This window comes from Petaurus breviceps, unplaced genomic scaffold, assembly GCF_028583685.1.
Source record: "Petaurus breviceps papuanus isolate PSGF00001 unplaced genomic scaffold, PetGlider_PUasm1.0 37, whole genome shotgun sequence".
NCBI lineage: Eukaryota > Metazoa > Chordata > Mammalia > Diprotodontia > Petauridae > Petaurus > Petaurus breviceps.
In genome coordinates, this window is record NW_027186296.1 from 64,458,999 (window position 1) to 64,485,190 (window position 26,192).

Below are 26,192 nucleotides of genomic sequence, written 5' to 3' on the forward strand. Positions count from 1 at the left end.
ATCTATCTATCTATCTATCTATCTATCTATCTATCTATCTATCTATCTATCTATCTACCTATCTACCTACCTTGCTAGCTATCTCAGACTCCCCTATTCCTTAGTTTCAGAGTCACACCATGCTAGGTAAAAATGATTCAGAGTTGGTCAACTGTGGCCACTGGAGATTTGCTCCTGCCTGACTCCCTTGGCTGGTGGGCAGGGAAGCAGAAAGGTAGAGAAGGGTGGATTGCCACCAAGTATACTGGCATAAGTCATATGAAGTGGTGACCACAGAGACACAAAGACTCTAAGGAATAAAGTCCTTCCACAGACTCAAAATTGCCTGCCAGGTTGTTGCAGGCCAGCCAAGGTATGATGAGGATCAGACTGGGGCATCAGCCTCCACCTGTCACAAAGAAGTAAAGGGGTTCTAAGATGTCTGGGATTCATATGGTCCCATGTCAAAGAACGAGGAGGACTAAATCTGAGGATGTCATCAATATCACAGTCTTGCAATGTCACAACTGGAAGGGACCTTCAGGATTGTCTAGTCTAGGGGTTTCTGCTGGGGTCCACAAACTTTTTAAAAATATTTTAATAACTATCTCAATATAATTGGCTTCCTTTGTAATCTTATACATTTTATTCCATGTTTTTAAAAACATGATTCTGAAAAGTTTTGCCTAAGTGGTCCATGACACAAAAAAGATTAAGACTCAAGCCCTGATGTAGTGTGATTCTTATTTTACAGATGTGGAAACTAGAGTTGGACAAGGCCAGCCTAGGAGCCAATCACTATAACCCTGAAATGAAGGGGACTTGGAAAGTTGGGTGGAGTGTGTGACAAGCTGCAAGACAGGACAGAGTAGCATCTGAAAAGCTACCCAGGGAGGAAGTTAGGTCTCCTTGAGCCTATACTCTCTTCATCTAAATAAATACATGCCTGCTCCTTTCTTGGTTAACTGACTGACTTGGTTGACTTTTTCCAAGGGACTCTAGTCAAGCTCAAATTCTCAGCAGACTGTGAAGGAAAAGTCTTCCTTGTATCTGAGCTCCCTCATCAAAGTTTTCTGTTCAGTCAAGGCCTCCTGCCTCTTTGTCCCCTGCTTTGTCCTAGAAGAAGGATTCCTACCATTCCTTCATCCATAGCCTCAGCCCTCCAGTCTGCATTTCAGAGAACCAGAGAATCCTATGTGGCAGAAGTGGCAGGAGATGAAGAAGCCATGTAGTCCACTGTTCTGACTGCCAACAGGACTTCATCTATTCCAACCCAGATGGAACAGAATCGATTCTATTTAAAAGCTGTCCTGGGAAGAAGATTTTGTAGTCATCAATACTTCCTTATTACTAAACATCTCTCATGCTTCATCCCAAGCTCAGTTCCACTTGTCTGTAATGTCAAACAGCATCCTCTCCATGATACCCCTCCTCATTTAGACCTAAAAGTCCCCACATATGGAACATTTGTTCCCTTTGCTGTCAGCCTAGGCCAGGATTTATATTTATTTTGCTTCTTTGTATACGCTCTTCTGTTTCTCAGAAAGGTGTACGTCCTATCCTCTTCCACTAAATTGTGTTCTCTCTGAAGAAAATAAAATGCTCTTCTCACACATTCACTGAAGATTCTGACCAAGGAGCCAATTGGTTTGACAGATTCCACCAGCCACTACCCTAAAGTTTAACGAGAATCTCCTTTCTAGTTATACTCAATAATAATAATTCACATTTATGCTCCCATAGTCACTACTCTTTTTCAGGCCCTCGTGCACCTCTCACCTGGACCATTGCAATGTCCCCCACACTGGTCTCCCTACCTCGTCTCTCCCTTCTCCAAACCATCTTCCACACAGATGCCAAAGTGACATCCCTGCAGCACACAATTGACTATGTCCCTTCCCTGCTCAATGAGCTCCAGTGGCCTTCTATTGTCCCTAGGATAATTATCAAAAAATTCTGTATTGGAGGGGCGGCCAGGTGGCTCAGCAAGTAAGAGTACCGGCTCCAGTGTTGGGACGACCTGGAGATCGAATCCTGGGCTCGGACACTCAGCACCACACCCAGAAATAACTGGCCGTGTAACCTTGAGCAAGTTACTTAACCCCGATTGCTAAAAAAAAAAATTAAAAAAAAAATAAATTCTGTATTGGGCACTTAAAACCCTTCACAAGTTGACCTCAGAACCAACTTTCCCCAGCTTATTACGTATTATTCCATTTGGTGCACTCTCCATCCTGCCAAACTGGCCTTGCTCTTCCTCATACATAGTACTCCATCTCTGCCCAGGAGGCTCCCTCATACCTGAAATGTACTCCCTCCCAACATTTCCCCTCCTCTATTTCCTAGGACTAAGCAGATTGAGAGGAAAAGGGGCTCCACAAAGACCCAGGAGGAGCAGATAAAACTCCTCCTTCCTTCTCTATTCTAATTTTAAAAAGCCAGAATCTGAAGTGAAGACCTCAGAACCCAGGAGCCCATCATGGACCACCCTCCTACTGCTTCACTGTTGGCCAGCTGCCTACACCCAGTTGAAAAAACTGTCCTCCCCATGCCTCCCAATGGATTTAAAAACAATCAGCCTGGGTCCAGAAGTGCATTAGGGGAAACACACCAATTGCTTTTTCATTTCAGTGCTGCTTATTGAATCTTACTGATCAAAAAAGCTAAAGGCAAAGAGACTTTGAGGATGGGCTGAGGCCAGCCCACCAAGGGAAGGGATATAGTGGGAAGCCAAGGTCAAGCTGGGGATAGACAAGGATTTGGGCTAGAACCAAAGCAGAAGAAGTACAGACAACTGTAATTCAAGGGAATAGGAGAATGGAGAAATTAAAGATCATCCCTTCCACCTCCCTGTCCACCACCCCCCCACCAGCCCCAGAAGAAATCCTGCAGAGCTGCCCCACCCACCCATTGTCCAGGCACACAAAAACCAACACAGACAGACAGAGATACAAAGACACATGCAGAAACACTTATGATGCACAGACAGAGGCACACCCTGACTTAAATTTATGGAGACATATAATAAATATAGAGCAAAAATAACTATTTCAATGGGTATAAAATGCCACAAGATCGCAAAGCCTGGAATAGGTGGGAGGCAGCCTGGATATTCCCACTCATCCCTTCTGCTCATCGAGGGCTGTTCTATCCCCAAGTTAAATAACCTGGAGCAGTCTCAGCACAGGTTGCTAAGGCCAAATTCTGCTGCTCCTTGAGTGAGGCTCTCAACTGTAATGATTAAAGAAAGCAACAAGGGACCCCAACATTGATGTGTTATCCCCCATCTCTGCCAAGTCACTAGGCAGGTCTTTAACAGTCCTACTCAACTGCCCAGCAGATTTCTCCATTCACAAATGGAAAATGAACTTAGCTTCAGAACCATTCTGAACCCTGACTCTTCTGGAGGGAATTGATCAAATCCTTTGCCCTGGAAGAACAGATCCTGCATGTGGACCTCTGCCCACTTCCCACTGCCTTTGTCCTCTGCCCCCAGGCCCAAGCTAGAGGAAGATACAAAGATGACTCTTAGCCACGCCTAGAGTCTAAACTCATTCATTCATCCTTCCAAGGATTTCCACTTCCTCTTCCTTTTTCCCTCCTCCCCACCCCCATAAAATCTCTCAGACCTTAGAGAACAGTGAATGTCAGTGAAAAAAAGGGCTGTCTACTTCCTAGGAAGGCAGTGGGCTTGAAAGGAGGCTGGCAAAAATAGAGGCTGAGGACAGGAATGGTAAATTTATTTTGTTTGACTGGGCATATTTATTGCAAGGTTTTGTTTTTCCTTTCCCCCCCCCCATAGGGGGAAGAAGGGGGAAGAGGAGATGAGAGGCAAAGAAAATAAATGCTTATTAATTGAAAAAATGAAATCAAAATAAAATAGGCCAAAAAAAAGTCATTGTACAGATGTCCAAGGGCAGGAAGAGACAAGTGTTCCCGAGTCTATTTAGAGGAAGCCCCAGAGATGAGACAGGAGAGGTATTGGAAAGCAGTATAGAGAAGCATTTGCTGAATTAATCATGGAGAATGAGTCATTTTACATCTCTAGGCCTCAGTTTCTAAGGCCCAGGAAAAGGCCTTAGAGATGATCAGAAAAGGCCTTAAAGATGCTCAGAAAAAAACACAAATGTAGTAGCATACATTCATATATATGTATTTGTATGCATATATACATATACATATATATGTACATCTATGTATATATGGGAAAAAGTGAACAAAAACCAAGAGTCACCATCTGTAAAATGAAGAGGCTGACTAGATGGCCTCAGAGATCTTTTCCATATCCTGTGATCTGAGTTCAAGGATCTGGATTCAAATAGCCAGCTTCACCACATACTCATTCCATTCTTCATCTGTGAAATCAGATGCTTGTAATTCCATGATCACTTTCAGTTCTAAGATTCTGTGACTGAAGGTCACTGGCTCAGAAAGAGTTAAACAGATGCCACTCCCTTAGCCATACATCTCTCAGTCCCTGATTCTCGTAATAAGGATTGGACTGGACCATGCCAATACATCTGCCCATCTTTTCCCCAATAGTCCAGATGCCAAGGCAGGCTTGGCAGGAGGTGAGGCAGGCAGCCAGACACCTGGGCACCCCACAGCCTAGGCACAGATGTGGCACAGCACTCACAGTGGGTTTAACAAACTGCCAGCAACAGGGCCATCCATTAGCTGTCTGCTATATGCTTGGAAAGGAGGCAATTTGGAGAACAGAATGAAAGGTTGCCCCTCCCTCTTCCAAGACAGGAGCCCTATTGGGCACTGAGCCTGCCCACTGAATGGACAGAGTCTCATAGCCAAGACAGCCCTTGTGCCTTTGGGAAACTGACCTCCATTCCCCGCCCCCCTAGTCATCAAACCTTTGCTGTCTTGGCTCCCTGAGGCCAAGGACAAGACCTTCCCTGAAATCTGAACTGTGTAGTTTGCTTTTAACTACTGTAAATTCTTGACATTGTTATTTGCTTACTTCTATGTTCATGCACAAAATAGCCTCTGGTACTAGGTGAGCGGGGTGAAGAGGCGGGAGGAAGACATGTGACATCTGAATCACAGATCCAATGATTTCTTCCCATTCTTCCCCCATCCCTCTTGTGATTTCCCACTTTGTGTCTTATTGCTCCTTTTATTAAAATGGCTACCCTGTAAGAGACAGAAGCAAGACAGAAATGGAATCTGTAGGAAAAACTGATATTAAATAACTGCCAATCCTTCATTTCTACCAAGATGACTGTATCATCAGGGGTATGATACAATGGCTAAGCATCACACTGGGATAATCCCAATGTACTATTCCTGAAAACCCCCCCATGGGGAGGGGGCGGGGGCAGGGGTTACTGGTTCATACCAAAAGAGTCACTGCTCCAGCTTATGGCTCATGTTCTCTGCCTGAAAAGTGGGAATCCACAATGATGCACACACACACACACAATACCAGTACTAGAGCATGATGTTTATGATATAGAAGCATAAAATCATAGATACTTCAAGCTGGGAGGAGCCTTAAAGATCATCTAATCTGAACCCATTTTTTTCTTTTTGTTTTTTTGGAGGGGGGAGGGCAGAGCAATTGGGGTTAAGTGATTTGCCCAAGGTCACACGGCTAGTAAGAGTTAAGTGTCTGAGGCTGGATTTGAACCCAGGTTCTCCTGACTCCAGGGCAGGTGCTCTATTCACTGTACCACCTAGCCTCCCCTGAACCCATTTTACAGAGGAGGAAACCAAGGTCCAAAAAGATGAAATGACATGCCTAAGGGTCATACAGGTAGTGAGTGGCAGAATTCAGACTAAATTTCAGATCTCCTAGTTCCCAATTCAATACCCTTTACAATAAACCACACTGCTTCTCATGAACCTTTTTCTCTTTTTTGTTATAGGTTTTTTTTTTTTGGTCCAGATATATTATTTCATTGGTAAGAGGAACTTCCAATGTGAAAACTGACTCCACTGATGCAGGTAAGGACCTCCTCAGAAACTCTTAGTCACATAATGGTCAAGGGCAATGAGAGGTTCAATGATGTGTCCATCTGTCACCCAGGCAGTAAGTGGCAGAGGGAAAACTCGAACTCAGAACTTCTACTATGCCACGCTGCCCTTGGAATTACTAAAACATATTCAGGCAGCCCGGTTCTCTTTCCACCTCTACAAAGACACTGTTTTTTCTCTAGCAGATTTCACTGGCAAGGATGAACCTAGTCATTAGCACACTTGGATGTTCCAGCCTTGACCACCTGCCATTGCTCCAGGGTTCCAAAGACAGGCTTTAACCCCTTTCAAACTCATATAACTGACACCTTCAAAGGACCAGTTCTAACCAGTCCAGTTTGAGAAGAAAAGAAATCAATTTTTTTTTTAAAGCAATTGGGGTTAAGTAACTTGCTCAAGGTTACACGGCCAGTTATTATTTCTGGGTGTGGTGCTGAGTATCTGAGCCCGGATTTGATCCAGGTCATCCCGACACTGGAGCCGATGCTCTTACTCACTGAGCCACCTGGCCGCCCCTAAGCAATTGGGGTTAAGTAACTTGCTCAAGGTTACACGGCCAGGTGTTTCTGGGTGGGTGCTAAGTGTCTGAGCCCGGGATTCGATCTCCAGGTGTTCTCAACACTGGAGCCGGTGCTCTTACTCGCTGTGCTACCTGGCCGCCCCAAGAAATCAATTTTTTTAAAAAACCTCTTCTTAGATTTAGTTGCCTCCTTGTCATAAGATTAGTGGTAGCTAGGTGGTTCAGTGGACACAGTGCTGGACCTGAAGTCAGGAAGACTCCTCTTCCTGCATTCAAATCTGACCTCAAATCTAGTTGTATGACCCTGGACAAGTCATTTAACTCTGCCTCAGTTTCCTTGTCTGTAATATGAGCTGGGGAAGGAAATGGCAAATCATTGTGGTATCTTTGCCAAGAAAACCCCAAATGGGGTCACAAAGAGTAGGACACGATTGGAAAATGACATAACAGCAACAACTGTCACAAGGTTAGCCTCATCTGGCCCCAAACAAAATCCAGCATCCCCTCTCCACTAAATACCCCCAGCAGAAAGAACTTGCTTTTCTTCAACCTAGCCACTGGGTGCCACTTTGACTCCCACTGGAAGGTGACAATAGAGCATTCATCTTGCAGTGAAATAACTGATGAGGAAATACAGGGTCCTAACATAGTTCTTAAGCTTTGTCATATCCAGCTTTCCAGTAAGACACTCATGGGGAAATAAGGGAGGAGGGATTCGGAAATCAGGCCCAGAGCTCTGGGCTTTGTTTGAATCAAGTGGTGACAGATTCACAACTTCCACATGCCCACGCAGGTATACGCAGAAACCTTGGCTTTGCTACAGAGCTAGACTGCTGCCAGCACCTGCCTTAAAGGTACAATCACAATAGGGGGACAGTACAACACCCTTATCTGTATAAACCATGGTCTAGTGCCCTCTAGTGGCTTGTCCTGGAACTGATGAATCTGAGCTGTTAAAACAATTCTGGAGACATCCCACTCAAATTAAGAAACGCTTATTGCCAACTATATGGAGAGCACCATTCTATGCACTAGGAGATATGCAAAGAAAAAAGACAGTCTCTGTCTTCGTGTTTCTCCTCACCTCCTCCATTCAAATCCATGCATTTGTTGCTACTATGCTAGGCCAATCTTATCAGCTAAGTAAGGCCAATTGTGAGAACTCCATAAGTGAGGGTAGAAAAATAATTAGTAGAATCTCAGATGGTAGCATCTGTTGCAGACCTGGCATTGCTGAACCATCACTGATCTAGATCCCCAGGATCTAGTGTGCTCTGTAAAGCCTCCAATAGAAATCTCTGCCAATTGGAATCTTGATCATTTCTAAACCCATAAGGTAAGACTATACTTTAACTGCACTTTTTTTCTTCTCATACATTCTTATCAAAAAATCTGGTTCTCATCTCATCCTTCTTCTCTGCTCTCACTTTGCTTTGAGCCCAAACCTTACCTAGCCCTCAAAAACCTGAATTCATTCACTCTCATTTATGTTCACTCAATACACATTTATTACATACCTGCTAGGTGCGAGGTACTGTACTAGGCTCTACAGATCCAATAACAGTCCCTGCCCTAAAGAAGTTTATATCCTACTGGCATTATATTCTATGGCCTTGCTATAGCATCTGAGTTTGCAAAATACTCTTGATCCTCTGTTTTCATTTTTCCAACTGTCTTACTCTCCCTTTACCAATTAATTTCTCCATTCAGTAAAGATACATTGAGTTTCTACTATGTGCAAAGTTCTTCTGTGTTATATATTTGAAGGATACAAAAATAAAACTCAATCCCTGGTCTCAAGGGGAGCTAAGAGAAAATCAGAGAAACACATCTAGCATTCAACAGCTGCCAAGGTCACTTCCAAGGTGAGCTATGTAAGCCAGGGACTCCCAACTCGAGCTATATTGCTTAAGCTACAATAAAATATCTAAGTAATTAAACTATTCTTACTTCCATAGCCTCTGTGCCTCATTTCTCAGCTGCTAAGAAGGCAGGGAGATGGAGGGAACTTAGGATGGGAAGGATAAAATGCAGGGAGAAGGAAGAATCAAGGGTTTGGGTTTTTTTGTAATTAATAGGTTTTAAGAAGCAAGGATTTTTGCTTAGTGGAAAAAAAATTTTACTGATAAAAAATTGTCTTTAGTCAAAGACCAGCAGACTTAGAGTTGGTCAACACTGATATAAACAATAGTGCTTCTGGGATTCAGATAGGACAGGGATCACCATAAATAGGATGGTCTTCACAGAGGAGATGGCGCCTGAGGTGGGGACCTTGGTGGATAAGCAGAGTGGTACTTCATTTGGGGGAAATGATGTAAGCAAAGACTTGGAAGTGAAAATAAACATAGTGTGTTAGAGGAGAGTGAAGAAACTGATCTAATTAGACTAGAAGATAAAATTTAATGGAAGTATTGGGAGGTCATATCCAGGAGAGCCTAGAATTTCAGGTTGTTTGTACTTTATCCCATAGGCAATGAGGAGCTACTAAATGTGTATAAACAATGGAAATGAATGTAGTTCTCTGGACATGAGGAAAAGTGGTATCTGAGGAAGAACAATCTGGCAGTGGCATGTGAGAGAGATTGTAAAGAAGAGTGAATGGAAGCTGGGAAACCAAGGTTAGGACGCAGAAGTAATCCAAGCTTAGGAGAAGAACACTAGATAAGAATGGCAGCCACAGGAATGGAATGGAGAAGGTCAAATTCCAGAGATAAGTCAAAGGACAAATCAACAGGACTTGGTGACCAACCAGATATGAGGGAATGAAGAAGAAAGAAGAACCAGAAAGACGTACAGTTTTGTAAATTTCAGTGACCTTACTGAACATAAATAACAAAGTCCAGGAAAGGAACTCATGTGAGTGAAAAACATGAAAAGTTGAGCACAGATAAGACTTCACTTAAGGGGACTGGCTCACATCCAAGTGAGAACATCTAATCAGCCACTAGACATACAGGACTGGAGCTTGGGTGAGAGGTCAAGACTAGATATAGAGATTTGGAAGCCATTCAGATAGAAATGATAGTTGAAAAATGAAGCTGTATTCCAAAGGAGACCAGGTCCTTACTCTATGACTTAGTATATTTTTTTTAATTTTGTTTTTTCTTTTACATCTAACTATTAGCCCAGGATTCCAGTTCTTTATGAACCATTTACTCCCTTGTTCCTCTTGGTCCAAGGGCTTTACTTCTATAGGCCCTGGCATTAAGAATGTCTACACTGTCTACCTGATCTCTTTACCTATTACCTCCCTCCTAAGCTTCAGCACTATGTCCTCTGCTCAAGACCAGTCATTCTCCACCTCTCTTCATCCAGCTGAAGAGTCAACTGTAAGTGGCATTTCGTAATGAGATAATGCAGAAGAGGTCAAATTTCATGTAAACTTACTATGGTAAGAGAAAAAAATGGAGATTAACTAGAAAGCCAACATTTCTAGACTTTAATATCAACTCTAACCCATTCCATACTGCTGAGAACTCTAGGCACTGTGGACTTCATACTGTTCAGGATTACAAAAAGTCCAGAACACACACACACACACACACACACACACACACGTAGCAATGGGACCTGTGATTTTACTGGTATAAGGAACTCCCAGTCAAGGAAACTCCCTCTACCACTGCATGTTACCACCTTCTCTGCATCCTGTAGCCTTAGCTACTAGAGTCCCAAGAAATGAAGTGAGTTGCCCCACTATATAGCCAGAATGTGTCAGAAGTTAGACTTGAAGCCAAATCTTCCTGACTTTGAGGTCAGCTCACTGGCCATTGTGTCATACACTGAGGCACCAAGACATAAAGCAATTTGACTCAAGTTACAAATCCATAATAGTATAACCAGGATTCACACCCAGGTCTTCTGATTCTAAGTCTGGGCTTAGGTGAGCCACCCCACACTGCTCCTTAAGACCTAGACCTTGCAGATGTGTAAAGAACAGTAGTATCTTAGCAAGGTCATCGATCTACATATTCTCTAAGAATCAAGTAGAGTTAAGCCAAGAAGTACTTACTAAGAACCTATTGTATGTCCAGTGCTATGCCAGGATAAAATACTGGAGACATAGAATCTCATATGCTACTTGGTATACGTAGTGGCCTAGAATCTAGAATTGGAAGATTTGGGTTCAAATCCTACCTCTTCCTCAATGACTCTGAGGAAGTCACTCCAACTTCCTGGTCCTGTTTCCTCCTCTGTAAAGTGAGGCCTTTCATAATATAAAAATGTGTCTTATATGACTGAACATGCGTAACCTTTATCAAGTTGCTTGCTTTCTCAATAAGGAGCTTGTTGGAGGGAGGGTAGGAAGTAATTTGGAACTTAAAATTGTAAAAACATGTAATTGGAGAAAAATAAAATATCAAAACTTTAAAAATAAATAAATAAAAATAGGTCTTTTGGAGATCAAGAACCCTTCTACTCATAAATCCTAAACTGCCAAAGGCAGATATAAACAGAGATAGATACATAGGTGATAGAGAGAGAAATGATAGAGATAAAGATAGAGCTAGAAGGCATAATATCATCCCTTAAGGAACTCATACTCATTTGGGAAAGATAGAACTAATACACATGAAACAACTACAAGACAGTACAACAGACCATATAATCAGACACTTAATTGTATGATACAGACTATAAATGTCAGAAAAAGGGAAAAGAAGTAAGAGAACAAGAATACAGGCACTCGTAATGTCAGAGCTGGAAAGGACCTTAGAAGCCCTCTCCTCCAATTTCCCTTTTCATTCACAGATGAGTTTCTGAGAACATGTGTTTCCTAAGCACTTGCTGGGTTCTCAGAACTGTCCTGGGTGCTTAAAAGCATTCGCCAAAAGTAGAAGGCAAAGAGCCTGCTGCCTTCCAGGAGCTTACATTCTAGCTGAGACCAGGCACACCCGCATGAGGCAGAAGAATAACCCAAGGCAGAGTATGACCAAGGACCAAAATAATCAATCCACACAGTCAGAGATCAGAAGAGATCCCTCTTTGGTTGAGGCCAGAGAGAGTTCAATGTGAGCTCAAGTGGTCTGTCAGGAAACATTTCATGGAGGAAGCTGGTCTTAAAGGCTGGATTGAATTTAAATTGGCAAAGAAGTGGAAGAGAATTCCAAGTGGAAACTGATCCATTCATCCATAGCAGTAGTGTGGACACTGCCAGAGCACAGCTAACGTCCTCATTCCCTGAACTGATTCTGCAAGGACTTTCAGGAATGGAACTGACTCCCAGCAAGATTCATGTGAGTTTGCCTCTGCTCTCTTCCACCTGCACATAGAGTACAGTCTCATGCGCAGCACTGCCCTCTAGTGGCCACTTGATGCTTGGCCTTTAGGAGAAGAAAAAAAAAAAGCCAGGCTGAATGCAGATGCCTTTGGGTTTTAGTTTGTTGCTGTTTCACATTTACTAAGCCTTTGCAGTTGAATGCCCAGGTGTATAGGAGAAGCCACCGCTAACCCCTCTACAAGCTTGTCATGGAAGACGGTCACAATAAGCACTGGGATGCCCTCTTTGAGCAGTCGACAAAGGAGAGGGAGAGACAGAAAACCTCTTTCCTTCTCCCCAAAAGAAAGCCTCTACCTCTCCCAAAGATTGCTGGGAGCCACTGAAGGAATTTTCCACAGAGCTGTCCCCAGAAGCCATTCCCTGAAAGGGCTGCCAGCTCTACAGACCCCAGGGCAGCTGCTGGCAAAGAGCCTAATAAAGATCTTAGGAGGAAACAGAGAACAAGGCTCGGAACAGTATCAGGATTCAGGAGACCAGGGTCCTAGTCTAGATCTGCTCCTAAATTACTGGAACCCAGATCATTTGGAACTACACTTCCCCAGGCCCTAGCTTCCTCTTCTATAAAATGAAGACGTTGAATCAGATGATCTGTAAGTGTTCTTCAAGCTTGAACATGCTTTGATTCTGCTTTATGAATGATCTTGACCCCCAAACTCCCTCCGGTCCTCAGGAAGGGCAGCTTCTACCTATCAATCTCCCAGCAGGAAAACTTTCTTTTGCCTCCCAGGGTTTCTATACATCTCATGGCTCATGCTGCATGGTGGGGACCCACTGAGAGAAATTTTCATTCCCGTGGTACAGGTGTACTCAGGTTCTTAAGGTGAGAGCAGGACTTTAATAATCAGAGGCAATCTGCTGCCTTCCAAGGCAACCTGCAAGAAAGCCCTTCTCATTCAACAAAGAGAAAGAATGAGGCAATTCTTCAAGGGTCTTTGATTGTCCATCTGGAAAGAAGCTCTATTTCCAAATCTAGGTGCCCAGAGATCCCATAGAACTTTTTCCCAGGGACTTTTATGATCTAGGGAAAGCACCTGAGTGGCAGGGTTCTCTCTGGCCCCTGGAAATTCAGCAGCATAATCCTGCCTCAAGCCAATGGGAAGCTAAGCCTGGCACAGTCCTGATGTCGCACCAGACCCTGCTAACACCTGTTCTGCCGGTGGCCACTCCGACCTCCAAAGCACAAGCACCAGGCAGCAGCTGAATAAACCTCACTGGAGAAGGTCCATCAAGAAATATAGGGAGTCCAGGCAGGAAGGGATCCCAGAGAAGATAGTGTCCATCTGGGAGCAAGTCTTATAGAACATATGGTGTCATGAAATATGGATTTATTAAAGTCAGAAAACCTGAGTTCCAATCCTTGGGACATTGTGTGACCTTGGATAAGTCATTGCCCTGTCCTCTCTCTCTGGGGCTGTTTCATGTGTAAGATGAGAGAGTAAAACCAAATGATCTCTAAGATCTCTTCTAGACCTATCATTCTGTGAGGTCAAGAGGAGAGTTGAGGTAGGGTCAAAAAAGTAGCATCTAGACACACAAATCCTCCAGGTCTCAGCTGCCTGATATATGTTCTCTTACCCATCTACCCTTACTCATTTTGCTAGCCTGACCCTGACCCATACCTTTCCCCTGTTGTCCTGGGGAAGACTAAACTAAAGCCTAGAAGAATATCCATTGCAGTTTGCCTTCGGTCCACTCAAAGGAGTTACAGAATTCCCTAAGAGGAAATTTTAGTAACAGGGGACTTCTATCTCATAACCCCAGATCTGTCTGCTCCCAGCCCCTGAGACACTTCTGCTGGGAAAGATGCAGGAACTGGGACAAGGGGGAAGGAGAGCTCTACTCCAGAGGCCTGCTGAATTTTCAAATTCTGCCCTTTCACTATAAATACTGCTTTGCATAAGCTCTACCTTTGGGTTTATTTCTAATTGGCATGGGCTGCTGAGAGGAGCCCTCAGGGGCTGCCAGCCTCACAGAGCTGCCTCTGGGGACACTGAATTTGGAAACATTACCCTTAGGGGTTACCAAGGCAGAAAGGAGGTTCTGGGTTTTAGGAGTCACACAGAACAAGAGTTGGGCTGGGCTATCAAGTGAGGGAGACCACATCAGAGAAGAATCCTTAGACAATACATATACCTGCCCAGCAGGTGAGGTAGTGGAAAGAAAATTAGATTGAGATTTCAAAAGCCTTAGTACTAGCCCTTTCTTTGCCATTACCTAGCAATGTGACCTTGGGTAAGTCATCAAATATCTCTGGGCTTCAGGTTCCTTATTTCTAAAATGGGGGGCTTTTAAGTTGAAACACAGAATAATACATCTTGAGCCAGAGAAGAAAAGAAAATGTACTGGAGAAAGAAGTCAATCTGGTAGGGGCGGCTAGGTAGTGCAGTGAATACAGCACCGGCCCTGGAGTCAGGAGAACCTGTGATCAAATCCGGCCCTAGACACTTAACACAAAAAACTAGCAAGTCACTTAACCCCAACTGCCCTACCTTCCCTCTTCCAAAAAGCAAAAAAAAAAAAAAAAGTCAAGCTGGTAGAGCCACCCAGTGCCACCAGGGTGAAGGAAAAGTCAGCCTGGGGATTGCCAGGTCTTCCTCAAGAATTCCAAACCAGAAATTTGAACCATTGGGGGTGGTCCCTGGAGATACTCAGAAACTCTCCTGAATAGAAAATATATTTCCTCCAGTTTCTCTTTCTTTAGGCTTGTACCCCCAGGGAAATGGTTCCTCAGGTATTTTCCCAAAAATGGGCAACTCTACCCAGGACTAAACCGCAGGTGAGCCCTAGGAGGTTGAATTAATCATGCCCCTCCCTATAACATCTTGGATCCCCAGATTCCCCCACGGAAAAACCAACATTTTTCTGGCTTTATCAAGAATTCTAATGCTTCCAAATTTAATCCATCTCTGACGATCTCTTGTCCTGAACGCTTTACAAGGATAAGCCCAGTTAGTTTTACTTCTTTCTTACTACTCAGAGAAATTGAGGTTTGAGGAAAGGAAATTATTTTTCCAAGATCACTCTGCTAATACCCTTATAGAACTGGTTACAGATTACAGAAATATATAGTAAAAGAAGCTTCAAATCAGGAGGGCTTTTAAAAATCATCTAACATGGCCTAAATTTTCAGAGTTCCAGTGAAGAGCAGAGCTACAAGGGACTTTAGTGAAAGCCCCTCATTTTACAGATAAGGAAACCAAGGAGATTAAAGGTTTTGTCCAAGGTCACATTGTCAATTAATAGCAAAACCAGAACTAGAACACAGGGCTCCTGACTCCCAAGGCTCCTGGCTTCTTTCCACCTGACCATGCTACTATGCCATCCAACTGAGAGGACTTACTACCATAACCCCTTTGGCAGAAGGAAGCCTTACCATACAGCTGATCCTGTTAGAGACATAAAACAACAGCTACCATTCTACTTGCTCACCATAGATATGTGTCTAGGCCCTCCAGTCTTACAGAATGTGAATCAAAGAATTTCTAGTTATTGCCTAACAGGACCTCTCCCAGTCATTGAATCTGTCATACAACATCAGAGCCAACCAAACTCAAAGATTATATAATCCAAATCCTTCATTTTTAAAAAGGAGAAATACACTCAAGAGTCCCAGGTCTTGTCTAGTGTTCCTGCATTAGGATGATGGGATAGAGAGCTAAGATGGACGTTAAAAATTATATTCTAGCCTATTCTCTTTATTTTACAGATGAGGAAACTGAGGCCCAAGAAGACAAGACAGTCATAGAGCCAAGAGTAGACTCTAGGTCTCCTTAATTCTTTCTACAATATCTACTTCTCTGATTAAAATCTAGTTGTTTTAGAAAAATAACAAATATACACATATCACACAAGCATACACACACACACAAAGTGCCTCTTCTCAATCAATAAGTCCCTGGCAGAGAATGAGCTAGTTAAAGGGAACATCAGAAACATGGTGCCCAACCATACCCAGAAATGCCTATCCACACACATGCCAAGGATATGTCCTGCCTAATACAGAACTGCCACTTTGAGCAAATCAGTCAACAAGCATTTACTAAGAGCTCTCTATGTGCCAAGTAATGTGCTAAGTCCTAGCGATACAAAGAGAGAGAAAAACACTGTCCCTACACTTAAGGAACCCAGGTTCTATCAGAGATGGCTGGCCAAACATGCCTGTATATAATCCAGACCTACAGCAGGGGACTTGGTCATTCCTCTAACTGCCTTGAGAAGCAGACATGTGACTGGGGAGATCTGGAATGTCAAACATGAAAGATGAAGAGGCAGAGAAAGAGGCTTCTGCTGCAAATCTGGCAATCCCAATTGATAAGGGTTGATGGACTGTGGTACGGATAGATCAGCTCAGATGACATTTGGGCATTTTCTATAAGGTTAGAGAAAGGAAATGAGAAGCCAAAAACGGCCAATCAAGGATAAACTCCTATGCCCCATCATTTAAATCCCACCTACTAATACTATTTCGAGGAAAACCACCAGTCCCAAGTGGTTCTGCTCTCAGAAACTACCCGCCAACAGATATCTGGGATTTGGCCTGTTACTTTAGAGGGCACTCTTCTTTATACTTTGCTTTTGGTTGGATCCATTGTAAGGCTATAGCTATAAGGGGTGAATGACGGGGAGGGTGGTTCAGGGAGGTGAGAAGTCACAGACTGAGTTAAGTAAAACTTTTATCTAAGCCTCAGTTTCTTCATTCGTAATAGGGACAAATACTATATTACCTACATCACAAAGTCACTGTAAGGATTAGTTGAGGTATGATGTAAAGTACTAGATAAAGAAACTATTATTTATTATTGGCTCTCCACAGATAGGTAGGGTTCAGACTAACCCAGACTGCCCCCTCCCTTCCTTTCCTAGGTGAGAGGACACAGGACCCATGGTCTCCTCTCTAAATCACTGGCTGCCCACTGGGGGTTCCATGTGCATTAGACTGTGAGCTCCTTGAAAGCAAAGACTATGGCCTGCTGCCATTTTTTGTAGCCCCAATGCTTAGCACAGTGCTTACTTGGCATTTAATAAATGTTTGTTAACTGACTTTGCACCCTTCCTCAAAGACTGTCAAACATAAGAGTGGCTAAAAGTAAAGAAAAGTCCATGACCTAAAAGAACATTTGTATGTCTACCCATCTACCCTTTCCCTTTCCTCTCCCCTGAACCAACCCCCATTACTATTTCCCAGATGGATTACTAATAGCTTAGCCAGTTTACTACCCCAGGGAGAGTAACAGAATCCTAAAATACACTCTCATTTCAAATACAGCTCTTTTCCAAACCAACACATTCCAACCCAAGGGACAGCTTTAGTAGAGAGAGCAGTGGGAAGCCCATAGGTCAGCCAGACATTGCCTAGTGTGGAAGAGCCCATCCCCTTAGATTACCAGCAGGCTAAGTCTTTGTTGGGACACAGAAATACCTGGGAGTCAAAAGACCCAGGGTCAAGTCCTGGCTCTGACACTTGCTTGCTATGCTCCCCATGTAACCCAAGGCAAGTCACTGCCTCTCAATGAGCCTCAGTTCCCTAATCCATTATTTTTAAAGGGTAATGGTGGTTATAAGGAACTCATTATGTAGACCATAAAGTCTAAGAGGCATTTCGGTCTAGTGGAAACAGGGCTAAATTTAGAACCACAGTATCCCAACTTCAAATCCAGCTCTTCCACTTACTGGCTGTGTGACTTTAAAGAAGTCACTTTAGAGAAAAACCACTCTGGGATTCACTTTCCTTATATGTAAATGAGGATATTGGACTAGATGGCTTGAAAGATCCCTTCCAGCTCTAGGTGTAGGCTTCTATGAGTGCTATCATAATGCAAGCTATTATTGTTATTACAAAAATGCTCAAAGAACTTCACAGATTTATAAAGTTAGGGCTGGAAGGGGCTTTAGGGGTCATCTAACATGACACTTGCATTTTACATGGGAAAATGAGGCCAGAGAGGTTATAAGTGACTTTCCAAAAGTCATTAGTTTGTGAGAGAACAGGATTTGAACTCAGATCTTCTGATTCCAAATCATAACAAGCAAAGGCCAGAATTTGAACTCAGGTCCTTTGATTCCAAATAATAATAATAGTCAACATTTACATAGCACTCAAGAGCTACAAAGTACTTTGGATATTTTACTTCACTGATCATGGCTCTTTCCACTACAACTTGACACTTTCTAGATTCTGCTGCATAGCTGGCAATCCCAAGTAATATTGGATGGTCATGGGATTCTGGCATGGATAGACCAGCCCAGAGGACATTTTGGGCATTTTCTGTGAGGTGAGAAGGACAATGAAAAGTCAAAAATAGCCACCTGAGGACCACAATTTCCCCCACCACCATTTTACTCCTACTTACTAACAACATTATAAGAAAAACCACCAGTCCCAAGTAGCTTTGCTCTCAGGAACTCTACCACTTGACACAGATTCCTGAAATTGACCTGATCTATTGGGAAGCATGACATGTTAAAAAAGAGCAAAGAATTAGGAGTCAAAGACCTAGATTCAGATCCCTACTATTTACTATTTCTGTGACCAAAAGCAAATCTCTTGTTTCCTCTGGGTCTTAGTTTCCTCAAAATGATCAGTCTATCTGGTCCTAGATTACAGATTACATTCCTATTTCTTTCATAGGTCTGGAAAGAACTCTATACTCTAACATCCTCCCCCTCATTCTCTTTTTTTTTTTTGCTTTTTTGAGGGGGGAGGGCAGGGCAATTAGGGTTAAGTGACTTGCCCAAGGTCACAATCCCCCTCATTCTTTGAATGAGGAAACCAAGATGGAAGAACCATTTATTGACTTACTCAAGACCATACAATGGCTAAACCGGAACTAGAACCCAGGTGTGACTCCCAGCTTTCAGACTCTCAGCTATATAACATGTTACTTCCAGTTACCTTGACATCAAAAGGTAAATAGAAGTGGTCCAGCCCCTTGAACTGCTTTGTATGAACCAATGAAAAGAGATGTCAGGAAGGAGACCCCACTGCAGTGCCACAGACTGACTAATATACAGTCAAAGTGCCAGAAAGGCTTCCAGGCTGTTAGAAAGACCTGCAAGGCTTTGCCAAAAAACAGATGGCTTTCCTGCCCCTACCCTAGTGAATAACATGAAAATGGGTTCAGCTAGGCAACCGGGCTTCTAGAACACAGAATAAGCATTACAACCTCTGATTCCAGTGCCAGTAGGGTACCAAAGGGAACTGGTAGACAAAGGAGCCAGAGAGTCCCAAAGAAAATGGTTTGAGACAGGCCCCTTGGAACTTTCTGGAATCAAACTCTGTCTCAGTCAAGAAGATATCAAACTTCTTCTGGGGGTTTAAGTTAATACAAAGCTTTTATCCCGCCATTAAAGGAACCAATTATAAAAACTTGCTTCTGCCATTCCCCTAAGACAATAAGCATCATAGCTGAAACTATCTGGGCCTTATGCATGTATGTATGGAATGGGGTAGGAGGAGAGGGAGATGTATCTCATGAGACTTGGGTCCCCAAATGTCCACAAAAGCTACATGGAAGAGTGGTTAGATTTCTGGTTTCTAAGGCCTGAAGTTGGGCCAGCAGCATTGCCATGGGAGAATAAAGAGGCCACATCTAAGCCAAGCCCGGGCTGAGCTGGTTTCATCCAGCTGCTCTCCACTGAGCTCCCACAGAGCTGGCAGAGTCAAGAAGCAAACAAGCCTTCAGAGATGGCCTCCCGAGGAATAGCCTGTTGGCCCTACAACTGGAAACTCAAGTCTACAAGGATGCCCCCCAAATTCCAAAACCAAAGGCCTGATAGTCCCACATTGGCAGTTCTTGATCAGAGAATGGAGAGAACAGAAAACCAAAGAGGCCTGTGTCCATTCTTGCTTCTAGAATCACTTCCCCAGACACTGGGACCCTTCAACTGTGGGATACTATGAGACACCCCTAAAACAGAGACATGATGACAGCTTTTAACCCTTTACATCTTCCAGTACAATGTAAGCAGCTCCTATGAATGACCCACAAATACCAACACCCACACCATACTTCACTCAGACTGTGGCTCAGACCTCCTTCTGTTTCCTAGGCTCCAGTCTCTCTTCTCCCTGGGCTAATATGTAGCTTAGCTCTCCTTTGGCCTAGCTCATTTACTTCCCAATTCTCCCCCAGACATCAGCTCTCTTCTGGTAGCCACAGCTGTGACTTCCTTAACTCTTGAAGGAGAATAGGAGGCAAAGAACTGGGCAGGGCAGGATGCTCAATAGCCAGGCCTTTTGTTCGATTCTAAATGAGCATTCACACAGCCAACAGATGACATGAGCTAAGTGTGCAGGAAGCCAGAGGGAGCAGACAGGCAGCAGACCCACAGCTGCCAAACTCTAGGGGATGGACCCTGTTAGTGGGTGGGGAATGGAGTATGGGTCCCAGTTTGGGAATTATAGTATCCAATCCAAGCTGCTGTGGTAGCTATGGGGGTGGGATATGCTTACTCTTCCAACATCATACAATTGCACAGGGTCCCTAATGGCCAAAGGCAGCACATCGCTCAGAATGCCAGCATGACATGGCAGATGTATGCCTAATATGAAGTCAAGAATACCTTCCACTCCACTCTTGGGCTCCTAGTGACCAGAGGGATATACCATCCAAACCCTAGACTGGATAAGGTACATAGCCTAGGGGAGCCAGCCCAGACATCATCTTCCATGTGCCAAACACTCTTGCCTTTGTGGCATCAGGAAATGGGAATGGAAGAACTGAGCATATTCATCCTGCCAAGTGTGGAGTTAGTCAATTGAGAGCTCAACTTGATGATGGAAAGGGAGATATTAACTATTTAGAATCAAAGATGCCAATAATACAATAATAGCAGGGTTTCTTTCTGGTTCCCTCAAGGCAGAGAGGAATATCCACCACTGCACCTTAGTCAGTGATGCCCCTAGTGTTTGATGGAGTCATGAAGGTGGCTAGATTTATTTGAAAGACTATTGGTTCTGGAGTAGGAGGACTTGGGTTCAAATCCTACCTTTGATGTCTATAGTTGGTGGCCAAGTCATGGAACCTCTGTCGATCTCAGTTTCCTCAGTTATAAAATGAGGTGATTGAAATAGATGACCTCTGAGGTCCCTTTCTGCTCTAGATCCATGATCCCATGATTCTGTGAATGGCTAGAGCTTGTCATAGTGCTTTTCATTAGGTGGGTTTGTACCTAACCTAGGATGTTCATACCGGTGGGGAAACAAAATTTCCTTTATCCAGTCCCAAGTCAGGCTCCTAAGAGACCTAGAGAAGCCTATGGGGTGTTGGTTTTGCCTGCTAAGAGTCAGAGCTAGAAGCTCCCTTCCTCTCTTCCCTCTTCACAAGGTCTATCTCCTTGTAAGAGAGGGCTCTGACTATCTCTCACCCCAAGTCAAGAAACATGAGATGAAACTAAGAGTTTGTCCATTGGAGCTTCCATTTCTGGTTCCCCCAAGTCTGGGCTTAAAGCCAATCCAGAAGCCATGAGTTCAAACTTGACCTTTCTGCCTCCCCTCTTTCCCATACCAAAAGTGAACTCTATCAAAGTCACTACCCTTATAGAAACTCCTTTTGGCATCAACAACTAATACAATAATTGCTGGGTATTCACCATCTTTGAAGCCTTTTATAGATTCTATCCCTAAAACATCACCAAGACCTTGGGCCTGGTGTGGGGTCTGCAATGGGACCTGGAAGTCCCTTGGCTCCATTTCCCACTCACAAATACATATGTTCCAGATTAGGTATATTAAATATCCCAGGAACAGAACAAGAAGACCTTCCCCTTCAACATCCTTCAGTCGAAGTCCTTTTTTAGAGAAGATTGCCTGCTTGAAGACTGTGGAGAACAGGGATGATCACTGCCAGGCATTTTCCTTTCCCTTCCTTTAAGCTACTCCATTCTCTTTCCCCTATCAACCCTTCCAGGACTCCCCTGGCATTTATCCAGACCTAGGTTCCTCATGTTTACCTTAGCTTTAATGTTGTCTCAAAGACAATGCCCCCTCCCCAGGTCAGTGAACAATAAATATTTACATCATACTCACTGGTGTTCAAACCAGTTGACCCATAATGGTCTTCTACTGGCCAACTCAAGAGAAAATCCAGCACATTCCACTTTCCTAGAAACCAACTCCTGAGTTAGATCCCCGGCTGGGTACTAGGACTGACTTGGGAGAAAAGGGTCTTTGATTTCTGACCAAGCAGAGTCCTGAGGCAATGTTCTCCTCCTTATCATAGATCCTGCTCCTGCCTCATCTCCCCACTCCTCACTCTACAGGACATTCAGCTGTGGAGCTGAGGTAAAAAAAATTGTGACAAATGTCCCAGTCCCCTTTCCATCCAACTCTTCCAGCAGCATTCTCAGTCTTCCAACTTTAAAAGGATCCTTTACCCTGACTCTCAACACCCAATTCCTCCCTTCAGAACTGGATATTCTTCCCTCCCTGGCTGCTTTATTGGCATTTTTTTTTTCATTTTCAAAGCAGTAAACAGCATTGTCTGGATATAAAGAACCTACATAATAGTATCTCTCCCAGCAGCTTTCCTACAAATACACACATCCCCACACGCGGGGAGCAAACTGAAAACCATCTCAGCTGCTTCCAAGAGCTGACATTGAGCTGCCCAGGGGTCCATTCTCTCCTGCCCCCTGGACAATGCAATACTCCCACTCTTCAGTTTTAGACCAAGGGTTTGAAACCCCAATCATTGCCCTTGCCCAAGATGACCCCAAATCTGAGTTTCTCTGAGGAGCTAAAGAATTCAGAAGTCCCTTTCTATACCCCCTCACCAAATCATGAGAATTCTGTGACATGAAGGGAAGGAGGGGCAGAGAAGAGAAACCATGGACCGAGCAGCAAGTTCCATCCATTCTGCTTGTCCTGCCCCCTCCCCTTCCTCCCTCCTTGCCAACCTTGTTGTTTTTTCTTTTCATTTCAAGCTGGGTTTGGAAGGGGATATGGGAGTGGGTGGATAGAACACAGATATGGGTCAATCTCATTTCCTGGGGCAGGAGTCAGAGACATTTCCTTGGCTATGTTGTTCCCTAAGTCTGTGAACAGCAAGACTACATGTATGGAGGAACCATTAGCCAAAGAAGGTGACAAGGCTGGGCTTCTAAGAGAGCAGAGCTGCAATTCTTTCCTGGCTTTGCAGCAATTACACTGTGACCAAGCAGAAGAGAACCTTTAGGAAGGATGAGACCCAAAGCATCTTGCCCACTTACTGCTCTGGAAGGGTTAAAGATAGACTGAAAAACAACCTCCCAAATTGCCCCCCAAACACCCTCTGTGACTTAAGTCCAAATCCTTCTTGGATTTGCTATCAAGAAAAAGAATTCCACCCATGTATGGAGTTCCAGGATCTGAGTAGTGAGAAGTAATTTCCCTAAATGATCACATTTCTATTTTCATCATGATAATAAGAATTGAAGTTCGCCTCACCAGATCAGATCCAAAAATAAAAAGCCAATTGAGAAGACAGGCTCCATTGCTCTTGCCCTCTCTCTTTTTTCCAACCCTCTCTTCCTCCCCGCTACACACAAACTGTTTGAAAAAAGGGAAAAGGCCACTGTGCCCCCCAGATATGGGCCAGAAGTGTCTGATTCAGATAAAGCTAAACCAGGCAAATATCACTCACTCAAAGTTCAATACTCCAAATAAACAGATTGAGGATGTTCAAATGAGAATCACACACACACACACACACACACACACACACACACACACACACACCCTGCCCTTTCCCTTTCTACCTCTACTCCTGCTATATCCAGTCTCAGAGTCCTCTGCAAAGGATCTCAAATCAAAACAGTTAAAAGGCAGGTAATCTGTGGGTACCCAGAAGCAAAGAGTCCTGTGGGAAAAGAAGGTGAGGTGAAAACGTGAGGACCTGGAGTGGAAAATATCAGGAGGTAGAGAGGGTAAATCTGTGACCAAGGAATGACAGCCTATCCACATCTGAAGTATCCAAAAGCTCAGAGAGCTGAAAACTTGCTTGCTTGTCATTGTCGGGCTTTTTTTTTTTCCTGCTTCTTTCATCTCCAAAAAGGAAACAGTTAAACATTGAGGCTCATCCAGAGCTGCTAGAAGTCTGGCTCCTGCCCTCCCAGCTTAAGCAGCCTCTGCTGCTGCTGTTGCTACCACTGAGGAATTAAATAAACCTCATTCACTTTATCCTACTTAAGCATGGCCAAACTGTTGCTATTTAGTGGGGGCAGAAAATTCGATTCTCTTCCTTGGAATGATAATGAGGGTGGGGGCGAGGGCAGGGGGCAGTAAGAGTGTTGTAAGAGGCGAAATCACAATCTGAGCTGGGAAAAACCAAGTAAATAACAAGACCATTCACAGCCCGGGTTGGAGTCACCTGGAAATACGCAAACTGCGTTAGCATCTTCCCTGGCAAAACACACACACACACACACACACACACACACATCACACACATCACACTACTGTGAGCTGTAAGTCGGGAAGGGGGGAGAGGGAAGCGAGAGGACCGGGGTACTGACTTACATGGAAGTGATATTCCTTGAGATGTCCGTGATATTGATGCTGGCGTTGCCATTGCTGTTCCCTGAATCCTGCCCTTCCAAGAGGGGGAAGAGATTCCCATCATCGGGATTCTTGCAATTGATCTCTGTCTTACTGCAGACACAGTTCGCAGGGCAAGCCAGCACCGAACCCAGATAGTCCAGCCAGAAGCTTCCCAGCAAAAAAATCCTCCAGAAACTGCACTTGGTAGGGCAAAGAGAGACATCCATCTCCGATTGCTGCTTCTAAAAAAGAGGAGGAGGAGGAGGAGGAGAGGAGGGGGGGGGGGGGGGGAAGGGGGTGAGGAAGAGAGGAGAGGGGGGGGGGGGGGGGGGGGGGGGGGGGGGGGGGGGGGGACTCTGCCTTTGGAACGCCGAGTGATCAGATGCAAAATCCTCCAGCGGATGGAACCATCGTGGCAGCCGGGAAGATACGCGGTAATTCCCCTACAGTAGCGGTCTGAAATGCATGGTGGATAGGTCTCCTTTGCTGCCTTGTTGATTCCAGGTTGGTAATCAAGCCGCTCTCTCTGACTCTGATACTTGTGAGGATTGCAACAGAAGATGGGGAGGCAAAAAAAAAAAAAAAAAATGCTAAAGTCACCAAGTCCCACCTACTGGGCAGAATTAAAACTGACACACCTGCAAAACACACACACACACATACATATACACATACACACACGCATATACACACTCTGGGAGCTGAGGCGGAGGATGCAGTCCGAGCTGCAGCAGCAGCAGCAACAGCATGAATGCCTTGCAGCGCGCCAGCAGAAATGGACAAGTGCTGCCTTCCAAAAGGGATGGGTTAGCGGACCGTCTTCCTCATCTCCCTCCCTCTCCCCCCCCCCCACTCCCCCCCGAGTTACCCGCCTCCCCCTCCTCTTCGGGGAGAAGAGAACGGAATCTCCCCCCACCCCTCCCCAGCTCCCCACGCCCCTCTCTCGGTCAGTCCTCCCCTCTCCTCTCTTCTCCTCTCCTCTCCCCTCCCCTTCTCTTCTCTCTTCTCTCTCCTCCTCTCTTGTCTTCTCTCCTTTCCTTTCCTCTCCCCTTCTCTTTTTTACTCTCCCCACCCACCCACTCACTCTTCGCTTCTCTCCACCACTACCACCACCACCACCACCACCACTAGCAGCAGCAGCAGCTGCGGCGGCGGCCGAGGCTTCTCAGCTGAAGACCGAAACCATAGAGAAACAGAAACACGATGGGGGAAAAGTTCCAGTTGGGATTGCAATGGTTGGGGTTGATGGGGAGTTAGGAGACATTGGGAGCAGGAAAGAAAGAGAAAGGTTCTATGGGCTTCACTTTTTTGGCCCTGGCGCTCCGAGATTTTGCTGCAATCCAGACCAAAAGAAGGAAGTGAAATTAACAGGGACGCAGAGGCAAAAGGCTTCCAGGGGAGACGGGAAGGCTGGTGGGGTGGGACAGGATGGGGGGAATCGTACTTTTTAGTTGTATAGATCAGAGTATTGAGGAGTGGAAAGTGGCGGGCAAGGAGTGAGCCAAGAGCCAGTAAAAGGACTTGTTTAGAACGGGAAGAGTTGTTATTACTATTAATAATAATAATGTCCATAATAAAGAGTGTGTCGCTGGAATGGACAAGAGGACAGTGCCTGTGGCTGGCTGGCGGTGTGCTTGAGGGCTCCCAGTCAGGAAAGGGGGACTTCTCTAGCCCCTGATCTTCTTTTGCTGTATGTACAGTCCTCGATCATACGTGGACAGTAATGAAGAAGGCAGGAAGGAAGAAGCGAGTGCTGAAAAGACTGCGCTCCGAGGGCTGAAATGGCATTGGGAGAGCCGTGTGTGAGATGAACAGCAGAGCGAATTGAGATTCATAGTGCATTTTTTGGCAAGCACAACCCCCCCCCCCCACCAGATCAGAGAGCCCTATTTAATTTGCTCGGCTTT

The 26,192-nt window shown here is 44.5% G+C and overlaps 1 protein-coding gene across 6 annotated transcripts in view; it reads right to left on the bottom strand.

The window, feature by feature from the left end:
- NTRK3 (neurotrophic receptor tyrosine kinase 3) overlaps positions 1-24,562 on the bottom strand; it is a 462,765-nt gene extending 438,203 nt beyond the window's left edge. For all 6 annotated transcript variants that reach the window (XM_069098548.1, XM_069098546.1, XM_069098547.1 and 3 more), the window contains exon 1: positions 24,265-24,562. In XM_069098548.1, coding sequence (XP_068954649.1) covers positions 24,265-24,512 — 248 coding nt within the window. In that variant the 5' untranslated portion in view covers positions 24,513-24,562. The remainder of the gene's footprint in view (positions 1-24,264) is intronic.
- Positions 24,563-26,192: the final 1,630 nt, after the last annotated feature.